At 45.0% G+C, this 13,466-nt stretch overlaps 1 protein-coding gene across 1 annotated transcript in view; it reads left to right on the plus strand.

Moving 5' to 3' along the window:
* The window catches only part of PDILT (protein disulfide isomerase like, testis expressed), a 54,047-nt gene that overhangs the window by 4,826 nt on the left and 35,755 nt on the right, over positions 1-13,466 (plus strand). Inside the window, exons 2-3 of the mRNA XM_030212057.1 lie at positions 10,068-10,274; positions 13,245-13,378. Of these exons, the coding sequence (XP_030067917.1) occupies positions 10,068-10,274; positions 13,245-13,378 (341 nt within the window). The remainder of the gene's footprint in view (positions 1-10,067; positions 10,275-13,244; positions 13,379-13,466) is intronic.

Consider the following 13,466-nt stretch of genomic DNA (forward strand, 5'->3'; position numbering starts at 1 on the left):
GGACGTTTTACAGCCATAATGGAAAAAAAAATGAAAACATCTAGGGCTGAAACTTTAATGTTTTGGTCTAGACCTGTTTTTAGAATGAATAAGGCACAAAAAGGTGCCCTAAATGACCACTGGTCATTGACCCCCCCCCCCCCAAAGATGTCCTCTGTCTAGTGCACTCCACTGACCACTACAACATCTAGGGCTGAAACTTCAATGTTTTGGTCTAGACCTGTTTTTAGAATGAATAAGGCACAAAAAGGTGCCCTAAATGACCACTGGTCATTGACCCCCCCACCCCCCCAAAGATGTCCTCTGTCTAGTGCACTCCACTGACCACTACAACATCTAGGGCTGAAACTTCAATGTTTTGGTCTAGACCTGTTTTTAGAATGAATAAGGCACAAAAAGGTGCCCTAAATGACCACTGGTCATTGACCCCCCCCCCAAAGATGTCCTCTGTCTAGTGCACTCCACTGACCACTACAACATCTAGGGCTGAAACTTCAATGTTTTGGTCTAGACCTGTTTTTAGAATGAATAAGGCACAAAAAGGTGCCCTAAATCACCACTGGTCATTGACACCCCCCCCAAAGATGTCCTCTCTCTAGTGCACTCCACTGACCACTACAACATCTAGGGCTGAAACTTCAATGTTTTGGTCTAGACCTGTTTTTAGAATGAATAAGGCACAAAAAAGGTGCCCTAAATGACCACTGGTCATTGACCCCTCCCAAAGATGTCCCCTCTCTAGTGCACTCCACTGACCACTACAACATCTAGGGCTGAAACTTTAATGTTTTGGTCTAGACCTGTTTTTAGAATGAATAAGGCACAAAAAGGTGCCCTAAATGACCACTGGTCATTGACCCCCCCACCCCCCCCAAAGATGTCCTCTGTCTAGTGCACTCCACTGACCACTACAACATCTAGGGCTGAAACTTCAATGTTTTGGTCTAGACCTGTTTTTAGAATGAATAAGGCACAAAAAAGGTGCCCTAAATGACCACTGGTCATTGACCCCCCCCCCCCAAGATGTCCTCTCTCTAGTGCACTCCACTGACCACTACAATACTCCAGGGACCTGCTTGCTGCTCTAATAGTCCTGACTAACATCTGAGGCTGTCATAGAGGCTGGTAAGTCATATTTTTAGCCTCTGTGACAGCTTCAGATGTTATAGCCAGGTCTATTAGAGCAGCAAGCAGGTCCCTGGAGTATTGTAGTGGTCAGTGGAGTGCACTAGAGAGAGGAGGACCCAGGCCCATATCTACCTGGTACACTTGTGATGGAAAGTGTGTGTCTTCCCACATGCCTCCAAAACTTACTGTACCCCCCTCACCCCCTCACCCATGAGGGCTATTTTAGCAGTGTACAGTAGGTTTTTGGTGGATTGTGGAGGGCTCAACATACAGTATAAGGGGTAACGGTGCGATGTGTACCTGGGAGCTTTTCTATGAAGTCCACTGCAGTGCCCCATTGCTCTGCTGGGATGTCTGTGTGGCCAGTCTACTAAGAATGCTGGCTCCTATTACATCCCAATGGCTTGATTTTTGCACTTGGATGGCTTTTTTTTTTCTTTCTAAAATGGCCCAAACTGTAGAAAGACAGATTGAGTTTCAAAATGAGCCAAACTGAACTAAGGATTTCACAGACATATCCCACCCCCCACCCCCCTCATATGGCCTATTGCTTTTCTATAGGGATATGAATTCTAGCTTCTGCAGCATAGAAACTTGGTGTGAGTTATAGCAGTCACGCAGCTATCGGATCCGCCGGTTCCCTGCTCCCTCTGATGTTACTTCCTGTTCCGGGGCAGAGGGAGCAGGGAACTGGTGGAGTCTAGCTGCGTGGCTGCTCCAAGCACCCCAGGAGGTAAGAGCAAAGCACCTGGAGGGGGGGGGGGGTGTTTCGAGGTGAAGCGACGGAGGGGGACAATGCTGCACCTGGTTGGGGGAGGGGGTGTGCGGCTGAGATCCAGTCCGGGTGGCAGCCGACCAAGGAACACCACAGCTCAACCCTCCGTTGTCCCAGGTACAAAATTTAAGATTGTGAGTCTACTAGGGCCAGAGAAAGTACTTACACCTATCCCCTCCATTCTATATAGTGCGACTTGAGTTGCGCGTGCAAATTTGAGCATATTCTGATTTGCACATGCGACTCAATTGGTTAAAAAGCCAATCAGCACCAATTGGGTGTTAACAAGCAATTATTGGTACTAATTAGAATTTACGCGCACTACTTGCTAAACATAATCTATAAAGTAGTCTGCATAAATTTTACCTTGCAGATCTGAAAAGGAATGGCCACGGGAGGAATGTGGGCATTCCTAAAATTTATGCAAAGTGTTATAAAATAACCCATTCCACGCCTAAAGTGAGGCGTTGGCATTTACACCAGGTTTTCATTGCTGTAAATGACTGACTGCGCCTAAATTTTAGTCATGTGGATGGCACTACGCATTTTTGTAAACCCTGTCTATCTTTAGGTGCAGTTTATAGAATACATGTCGTGTTTTTCATCTGCGCTGACTTTTTTGGCGTCAAATATAGAATCTGGCCCATAACGCGTACAGCACTGTGTATATCTAGAAGCACTATAAAAATGATTATTAGTAGTAGTAGTATAAGCTGTCACCCCAGGCAACCTCCTATTCTGCCTAATAGTTAAACCGGCTCTGCCAATGTTATATATAAATCTACAGTGGCGTTTCAAAGAGCAATAGAAAGTAACATCAAACAGTTGATTAAGCATTAACTCTGGTTATCAAATGTATTTTTATCTCTGTTTGCACCATAACTGGCTGTATACTGCTAGCATTTTATCTCAACATGTGCGTCATGCAAAAGTAAGTCATTTGAAATGAAGAACGGAGTAGAAATGGTTAGGGCTTTTACGTGAAGCTAATTATGTGCAGATTTTACATGCAGTTAAGCAGGTTTGCAGCTGTTCACTTTACAAAATATAATCAGGGTACTGAAAATACAGGTGCTAAAATTCACAGAAGTCTCTAGAAAGAAAATTTTTCAGTAGCGTGTGCATTGGTACAAAGTCTGTGGCCTACTTTCACTGGTGAGTTCTGCACCAGATCTCAAAGGGTGTTTTGTTTGGAACTTTGTAAACTGAAGTAAAAGCGATGTATAAATTGTTAATAAAGATAAAGATTTATAAGCCCCCTTTCAGCTGAAAATTTGCCTAAAGTAAAAGTTCCCACAGAAATTAGCACCTGATTTTTTTTCCTGTAAGTACATATTCACTCAGAAACACCGTATATTTTTTTGAAAATGCTGTATGAAATTTGATGCACCGTTGCCTCCCCTGACCTAACCCCATCCCCACCCTTTCCCAATATTTCATAATGCACAAAACTTTAGTTACATGGAGGGTGAGCAGTTCTCAGAAAGATAAATCGGTATTTCCTAGGTAAATGGTTTTGAAAATTGCCCTCTTCAGCACTCTGAACAGTTGTTAATTGTCATGTAGGCTCATAGGCGGTCGGTGGCCCAACTGTTTGGGGAGGCTAAAGGGGGCGGGGTTAGGGGTGGGGCTTAAATCCATAATTGTCTGATAACACAGAAAAAAAAAAATAAAAGTCACAATACCTTTTATTAAATTTAGATATTAGATATGTATCATATGTCAAAGAATAAAGTGGTTGCTCAAAGCATATACTAACCACAATCGCTCAACTGGAAAACACTATGCACAACTTTGTGCAAAAACACACTCAGAACCTTACTGTACCATAAATATTACACTGGGTAGAACCTAATACACCAATATACCACCCATATGGAAAATGCAGACCGTCAACAATATGAAACAAGGGATCATAATATCACAATTCTCATGTACAGCCAGAAAACACCCTAATTCATGTTTAATGTGGGATAAAATGCCATAAATAAGTAAATAAATATAAACTTTTAATGTTGAGCACCTGATTCTCAAAGTGGACATATTCCAAACACTGCCCTCCCCTCCATCCACCCATGTCCAGCAACCCTCCTCTCCCCCCTGCCCTCCCCTCCATCCACCTATGTCCAGCAACCTTCCTCTCCCCTCTCCTCCATCCACCCTTGTCCAGCCAGCAACTCTCCTCTCCCCTGCCCTTCCCTCCATCCACCCATGTCAAGCCAATAACTCTTCTCTCCCCTGCCCTCCCCTCCATCCTCCCATGTCCAGCAACCCTCCTCTCCCCCCTGCCCTCCCCTCCATCCAGCAATGTTAACTTCCAGCCCCCCCCCAATTCCCGCTCCCCAGGTCGTCCATCCTGTCTGCCCTCAGCTCCCCCCTAGCCCTCGTTTGCTTCCTGCCGCTGCCCTACCTTTAAATATTGCATTTTTCTTTCAGTCGCAGCGCCATTATTAAAAGCAGAAGCAGGCTCGGCTCCAGCCTTCCCTCGCATGGCTTTGCCTTCGCGCAAACAAGAAATACGTCAGAAGAGGGCGGAGCCATGCGAGGGAAGGCTGGAGCCGAGCCTGCTTCTGCTTTTAATAATGGCGCTGCGACTGGAAGAAAAATGCAATATTTAAAGGTAGGGCAGCGGCAGGAAGCAAACGAGGGCTAGGGGGGAGCTGAGGGCAGACGGGATGGACGACCTGGGGAGCGGGGAAGCCTGCAGCTCGTCGCGGGTGGGGGCAGCAGGCGAAGAAGGTCACAGTTGGGCTGGGGAGGCTTAGCCTCCCCAAGCCTCTTATATGGGGCGCCTATGTGTAGGCTCTTTAGCCTTTTAGATCAAGCTTCTGCCCATCCCATGTGTCACTAATGACATGCCTTTTTTCTTGATGTAATTCTTATTACTGCAAATGAAAATGAAACACTATACAGTAAAATAATATGGGGTAATGTCATCACAGGATGCCTACAAATGTTTCAGAGGAAAAATCCCCCTACTATTTTATAAAGACAATATAGGTGCCTAGAGATTTCCCCAGATTAACTCCTAATAGCACATGTGAAGGCCCATTTTAAAGAGGTCGTGGAGAGTAGAATTGAGACTTTCAGGTTAGGACAGGCTCAAGTCCCCCACGAGTTTACTAAAGGCTCTGTCAAGCACAGGCCCTTTTGTAAATTCCTATATAAGTGCCAGTATATGTATGTATATTTGCTGTTATGATTAGGGGCCACAGAGATTTTATAAATATGGATACGCATAAAAAGAGCACAGTTCTGCAGGGGTTTACACATGGAGGTGCCGGTAACCCCATGTGTTGATTTTGTTATCTACACTTCTACCCACCTTTACAGATCTCCTCCTTCCCTCCCACGACAGCATAAGATCACTCTCTATCCCCAAACCCTTCCGATATAGCCCACCTCCTAATCCCTCTGACAGCATGATATCACCCCCTGTCCCTAAGCCCCTCCTGCTATACAGTGGTGGAAATAAGTATTTGATCCCTTGCTGATTTTGTAAGTTTGCCCACTGACAAAGACATGAGCAGCCCATAATTGAAGGGTAGGTTATTGGTAACAGTGAGAGATAGCACATCACAAATTAAATCCGGAAAATCACATTGTGGAAAGTATATGAATTTATTTGCATTCTGCAGAGGGAAATAAGTATTTAATCCCTCTGGCAAACAAGACCTAATACTTGGTGGCAAAACCCTTGTTGGCAAGCACAGCGGTCAGACGTCTTCTGTAGTTGATGATGAGGTTTGCACACATGTCAGGAGGAATTTTGGTCCACTCCTCTTTGCAGATCATCTCTAAATCATTAAGAGTTCTGGGCTGTCGCTTGGCAACTCGCAGCTTCAGCTCCCTCCATAAGTTTTCAATGGGATTAAGGTCTGGTGACTGGCTAGGCCACTCCATGACCCTAATGTGCTTCTTCCTGAGCCACTCCTTTGTTGCCTTGGCTGTATGTTTTGGGTCATTGTCGTGCTGGAAGACCCAGCCACGACCCATTTTTAAGGCCCTGGCGGAGGGAAGGAGGTTGTCACTCAGAATTGTACGGTACATGGCCCCATCCATTCTCCCATTGATGCGGTGAAGTAGTCCTGTGCCCTTAGCAGAGAAACACCCCCAAAACATAACATTTCCACCTCCATGCTTGACAGTGGGGACGGTGTTCTTTGGGTCATAGGCAGCATTTCTCTTCCTCCAAACACGGCGAGTTGAGTTCATGCCAAAGAGCTCAATTTTTGTCTCATCTGACCACAGCACCTTCTCCCAATCACTCTCGGCATCATCCAGGTGTTCACTGGCAAACTTCAGACGGGCCGTCACATGTGCCTTCCGGAGCAGGGGGACCTTGCGGGCACTGCAGGATTGCAATCCGTTATGTCGTAATGTGTTACCAATGGTTTTCGTGGTGACAGTGGTCCCAGCTGCCTTGAGATCATTGACAAGTTCCCCCCTTGTAGTTGTAGGCTGATTTCTAACCTTCCTCATGATCAAGGATACCCCACGAGGTGAGATTTTGCGTGGAGCCCCAGATCTTTGTCGATTGACAGTCATTTTGTACTTCTTCCATTTTCTTACTATGGCACCAACAGTTGTCTCCTTCTCGCCCAGCGTCTTACTGATGGTTTTGTAGCCCATTCCAGCCTTGTGCAGGTGTATGATCTTGTCCCTGACATCCTTAGACAGCTCCTTGCTCTTGGCCATTTTGTAGAGGTTAGAGTCTGACTGATTCACTGAGTCTGTGGACAGGTGTCTTTCATACAGGTGACCATTGCCGACAGCTGTCTGTCATGCAGGTAACGAGTTGATTTGGAGCATCTACCTGGTCTGTAGGGGCCAGATCTCTTACTGGTTGGTGGGGGATCAAATACTTATTTCCCTCTGCAGAATGCAAATAAATTCATATACTTTCCACAATGTGATTTTCCGGATTTAATTTGTGATGTGCTATCTCTCACTGTTACCAATAACCTACCCTTCAATTATGGGCTGCTCATGTCTTTGTCAGTGGGCAAACTTACAAAATCAGCAAGGGATCAAATACTTATTTCCACCACTGTATATAGTCCATAAAACCCCCACCCCTGGGAAGCGCCTCTGGCACAATCCATACCCCCATTCTCTGAATTCTCCCGGCTCATACTGGGGGCTGTCCCTGGTTTGCTAATGGGGAATAGGAGCAATCCCAGTTACTCCTGCTCTGTTGGGTGCCAGGGTTCAAAATGGCGTCTCTGACCCCTTGTTGTAATCTCGTGGTTTTACCGCTGGCGATCAAGCTGACGGAGTTATGCTGTTCCCAAGGGCTGTCTGCTGCCCCCATGGTCTCTCAACCCACTACCAATCTAGGAAGCAGCGGCTCACCCTGGGAATCAAACCCAGATATTCCCCTTGGCAATGTGTAGCCGCAGGGGTGGACTGAGAGTGGTCTGGGCCCCCAGCCACTCAGGGTGGTCTGGGCCCCCTTCCTGACTGCTGCCCAACACCCCCTACCGCTGCAGCCACCGGACCTCCTGCCCTGGTCCTACCTGAAGGGCCCTGGTGGTCTAGGGATCTCTGCGGGGGTGGGGGGGAGCATGTTCTTTCCTGCCTGTTGCACTGCTGCTATTCCCCTGCCTGCCAACGCTGCCATGTTTTCAAAATGGCAGCCGAGACTTCCCGCAGTAGACTTGTGGGTCTCAACGGTGTCACGAGACTTCCGCAGGGAGTCTCGGTGCCACCATTTTTAAAATATGGCATCACCGGGCAGGAGGAATAGCAGCAGCACAAAAGGCAGGAAAGAACATGTTTCCCTCCCCCCCCCCCCCCCCCCCCCGCAGAGGCCCAGTGGCATGCCTTTAAAAGGTAGGATCGCGAGGGCTATAGTGTGCGGAGCATCTGTGCAGGGCCTCTGGGCTCTTGGGCACCGCCTGGTTGCCCGAATGGTCAGTCCGTCCCTGTGTCGCCACTTGGCTTGATAGCTGCTGTTTTTTGAAAGCTTTCCTACACATCTTACTCAATGTGATAAAATATCGTACAGTTATTCCTTCCAGTCTATAAATGGAATAAAGTGGTTGCAGTACAGAGTGCATTTGCCTTATTTGAGAGGTTTACTGATAAAGCTATGAATGGTTCTAATAATAATTCAAGGAGAATCAATGTCGGGCCCCACAAGTTTCTTTTATATGAAAGATTGAATGTACAGTAAGCAAAGAGGCAGTGATAAGATTTGATATTTCAGCGTTATCAACATATGCCCTCCGTATTAACCATAGAGAGTCCACAACTGTTGTTAAATTAGATTATTACTGCTATATCACAAGTCTGAGGCGCAGTTTGTATTTTTTAAATCTCATGCAAATTTAGGGGGGGGTGTCTTTTACTAATGTGCATAAAGTGTGAATTAGCGTACTCTGCTGGCATAACTAACAATTGATACAGTGGCTTGACTCTTAGCATGTGCTCATTCACATATTAAGAGAGTAATTGTAAAACATGACACCTATTATAGATTCTGCTTATGTCTCCTATTTTAAGCCTATTCTGTAAAGAATAATTGATCCTACTTTTTTTTTTAATAGAATACTATCACAATACTATCACGGTTAGCTTAGCAGAGTTTAAGAAAGGTTTGCACGGCTTCCTGAAGGAAAAGGCCACAGAATGTTATTAAATGGACGTAGGGAAAAATCCACTATTCCTGGGAAAAGCAGTACAGAATGCTTTGCTCCGTGGATCTTGTTTGGTGATTGCGACCTGGATTGGCCACTGTCGGAGACAGGGTGCTGGACTAGATGGACCTTTGGTCTGTCCCAGTGTGGCGATGCTTATGTCTTATGTCTAAAACACATGGACATGAATGCACCATCACTTATACCAGAATATAGCTGGTGTAAATGCCTGCATTAGATTTAAGCACATACATGTGTAATGATAGAATTCTATAATTTGCATATGTACCTATACTCTGCCCAGACTCATGCCCACTGGCAAAGCACGTAGCACTTTGGATTATTGTAATATTGTATATTTGGGTTTGCCTGCTTCATGCTTACAGGCATTGCAGACGGTGCAGAATTCTGCTGCGTGTCTGTTGTATGGTCTCTTGAAATTTGATCATGTTTCTCCTTTGTTGCGCTGGCTTCCTGTAGGGTTGTATCGAGGTTCCTCTTTTTATTTGCTTACTGCTTTGCCAAGTTATGTGCTGCCAAGGGCGCTATGCTCAGCAAACGCTTGTGCATTTTCAGTGGCGGACTTCGGACTCTTGGATTAAACATTACAACAACCTTCTCTGTGCCTGGTCCATCATGTGCAAGTCACGGTACACCACACAGTTCCTGCGCGCTATGGACTGCGTGGCTTGCACAAACCAGATCTCTGACGCATTTGGAAATACATGTTGAATTGTTTGTGACCTCTCTGGAAACTTTTCAACCATTGGACCATCAGCTTCTGGAAAGCATTTTTCTTTTTTAATGAGCTATGACAATGACCCCTGATGCAGGCATAATTGCTGAAACCTGGCCTTTGTCGGGTCAGAAAATAAAGATTTGTTTGCTTTCCTCAGTTCTGAAGGCCCCTGGTGCTTTGTTGTTGTTTGTACTTTGGTTTCCCTCTTTGTGTTTCTTACATAAGTGTTGCATTTGTATCCCACATTTTCCCACCAATTTGCAGGCTCAATGTGGCTTACATTATGCCTTAATGGCGATCGCCATTTCCGGATAGAGAATTACAAGTGATGTTGCATTAAGGTGCATAAATGGTAGAGTAGAATAATACAGTGGTATTGCATTGAAGTTTCTGAATGATAGAGTGAATTATAAAATAAGTTAGATAATCAGCTATAGAAAGTTCATTTCGGCATGAGAAATAAAGTGGTAGTGCGTGTTGCGTAACTTTCAGTAGTAGCAACGAAGGTTATCAGTCTAGTGTAAAGAGTTTGGTTTTGTCTAGTTCATGTAGAGTCTAGTTACTTTCTGAATCTAGCCCAACATGTGGTGAGAGTATTACCTCTGCGTTAAGTACAGTATATGGACAGATGATGGGAGTACCTCCCAACAGTTACTGCAGAGGCATTGCTGTTACCATGCAATAAACTGACCCACTGCTGCCTAGTGAAGGCCAAACTTTACTACATATTAGTAAAAGGATCTCTAAAGCAATCTGATAAATTTTGATGATTTTGTTTTTTCAGACATTGCATTATCTGGCCCATCCCAAACAATAAGTGAAGAATTTTCCAAAGCAGCGGGACAACTTATTGAGAGATCATCTGAAATCAGATTTGGCAAAGTAGATATCACAGCAGAAAAAGACCTTGGAAAAGAATTTAACATACAAGAGTTTCCTACTTTGAAGCTGTTTGTTAATGGTGATAGGAAGAATCCTATAGACTGTAAAGGTAATTTTTTGATAGCTGTACCTCGATGATGGTATTTGCATTGTCCAAAGAACCCAGAAGATTGGCTAGCAGGGAAGCAGTTTATGCTAAGCTCTCTCATGCATATTCATTGTAAGAAACCTGAAAACCAGACTGACTAGGAGCACTGTTCCCTCTAAGTTGAGTGGGGGGGGGGGGGGGGGGGGGGGTAATGCTTCAATATTGTGTGTTTTAATTGCTAGATACAGGCAGGTCCCCTGGAGTCCTGCAGAGCTTGCCTGTCCCTCACTATTGAAAATGTGATAGTGAAAGAGCACCCCCCCTCTGTCAGTACTGTTGGTGGAGGACTTCTGCTCAGCTTAGAGGGGATAGGGGTCCTTTTACAAAGGCGTGCTGAAAAATGGCTTGCGATAGTGTAGGCGCGGGTTGTGGGCCACACCGATCCATTTTTTAGCGCGCCTGTAAAAAAAGGCCTTTTTTAAAACATTTTTTGCCGAAAATGGACGTGCGGCAAAATGAACATGGATGTGCGTCAACATGAAAATTGCCGCACGTCCCATTTGGGGTCTGAGACCTTACCACCAGCCATTGACCTAGTGGTAAAGGCTCACGTGGTAACCGGGTGGTAATGACCTATCCGTCCATTACGCATGCCCGAAAATAAAAAAAAATATTTTTCAGCCATGCGTATCGGATACGTGCCAAAAATGAAATTACCGCAAAAGCTACGTAGTAGCCGGGCAGTAACTCTATTTTGGCACACGTTGGGCAAGCGTAGACGCTTACACGCCTTATTAAAAGGTTCCCATGGTGACCAGGAGTACTTCAGGACACTGGTCTAGGGAAGCAGATTTCAGATCTGGTCCTTGAGGTACTTTGATGTGTTTTCATGAGTTATATGTCTGTAGACATTTGGAGGAGAGGCAACTCTTTAAGTGGGTGCATCCTTTTAGATGTCCCAATGCAGCACAGGGAGCACCTGTTTTATAATGGCATCTGGGAGCCCAGGAGCTACCTGGCTTCGGCTCACCTTACATTTAGGCTCATGTAATTACATTGGTGTAACTGTGGGCCAGTGGTGTATTTAAACTAAGTGCATGTATTATGTATGTACCCCCTGTCAGACCCGGTCCTCAGTCCCCACCTTAAAATCCTCTCTGCTGCAGTCTTCACCCGGGCAGCAGCAGTGGCACTCATAGGCTTCCTGCAGCCTGCACCAGGACTTCCTCCCTGAACTGCCCAGGGGAAGACTACAGCAGAGCAGATTTTAAGGTTCTTGGGGGGGCAGTGCAGAGGGGCAGGGGTGAGATGCACCCCCTGTAAAAAAAAATTCCACCTCTTCTGTAAACACCTAAATGTGGTAAGGGTGTGTGTAAGTTAGAGTGCTGCCCCGCCCATGCTCCACCCACAGAAGTAGTTCACCCCCCCTATACTATACCATTCCCTTGGATTTTTGCAACCAAGGTGTATGAGCCTGCATTTTTTAGCATCAAATCTGAGTTGCCAACTGCTGGACCATTCTTCAGGCTTCACCAGATCCCTCTGCATGCTTTCCACGCCCTCTGGGGTGTCTGTCCTATTACAAAATTTGGGTATCGTCCGCAAAAAGAGAAACCTTACCAGACAGTCCTTCTGCAATACCACTCACAAAGATATTAAAAAGAGCCAGCCCAAGGACTGATCCCTGCAGTACACCACTGATAGCATTCTTTTCCTCAGAGTAAACTCGATTTACCACTACCCTCTGTCTCCTATCATTTGCTGTTATGACTTTATATATATATATATATATATATATATATATATATATATATATATATATATATATATGTACATAACTTGAGATGATGTTATCACTATTTTTATGTTTTTATTTGTAGTTTTACCCCTGACGCAGCCTGAGGGCGAAACGTGGCCACGTCGGGTACTGCTTTTATCTTGGTTTGAATAAATTATTTCTTTGTTTTTATATATGTGTATGGAGTATAAGACCTACAGTACTAGAACCTCATTATCCACTGAAAACAATGTTGGAAACAGTGAAACGAGGCTAACTTCCAGGCAGAATAAACAACAGCTGCCTTCTCGAGAATTAAGTAGAAGTCGGAAATAAAAAGAGGGATCTTTTAGTGATTTTGTTTATTTTCATTGCAAGCTTTATATTCTAGAATATTTTTCTTTACTAACATTGCTTATTATCTCTCTGTCATAAGCAGACTTTGAGGACAGAGAAAGCTTTCAAAAAAATTATTTGAGGTATTATCATTCCATCAATACGCCCTGACCAGCTTTGCTCCATTCTGCTTCATGAGATATTCTTTGCTTCAGAAAGGGGTCCTTTTACTAAGGTGTGCTGAAAAATGGCCTGCGGTAGTGTAGGTGCGGGTTTTGGGCGCACGCAGATCCATTTTTCAGCGCGCCTGCAAAAAAATGCCTTTTTAAAAGTTTTGCCGAAAATGGACGTGCGGCAAAATAATAATTGTCGCACGTCCATTTTGTGTCTGAGACCTTACCGCCAGCCATTGACTTAGTGGTAAGGTCTCTCACGTTAACCGTGTTGTAATCGCCTATGCACATCGAGTCTGCGTTACCGCCTGATTTTAAGCTAGCGCCTGATATAATAAAATATATTTTCGGGCATGTGTAGTGGGCGCGCATAAAAAATGAAAAGGCCACGCGGTAGCCAGGCAGTAACTTCAAATTGGCTCACGTTGGGCGCGCGTAGGCGCCTACGTGGCTTAGTAAAAGGGCCCCAAAATAATTTTACAAGGGATTCCCTGAAGCCCTCAGGAGCCCTCATCAGTACAGTACTGAAAACTCTGTGCAATACATCCAGATGGGAGCGTTTAGGCCGAGCTGCCTATTGCTTGGCATATAGTGAAATGCTTCTGTAAAAATTGGAATTGAAAGTTGGAGAGCAAAGCACAAAATGCCCTGCACGTCTTTTCGCCTGCTACTTAACTTGCCATCTTTTTTTTTCTCGTGCCTCAGGGGTTAGAAGTGCACCAGCATTTATTACATGGATGAACAGGAGAATCGGTCCCAGTGCAGTTCTTATCAACAGCACTGACCAAGCACAATCTTTCATACACTCCGAAAATATGGCAGTCGTTGGTTTCTTTAAGGTACGTTTCTGTGGTATGTGCCAGCTGCAAGGAGTTTGCTCTAGCAATTAGAGCCTGGTAAGATCCGTCTCTTTCTCTGGGGAAATTA

This window comes from Microcaecilia unicolor, chromosome 8 (assembly GCF_901765095.1).
Source record: "Microcaecilia unicolor chromosome 8, aMicUni1.1, whole genome shotgun sequence".
In the NCBI taxonomy this organism is placed as follows: Eukaryota; Metazoa; Chordata; class Amphibia; order Gymnophiona; family Siphonopidae; genus Microcaecilia; species Microcaecilia unicolor.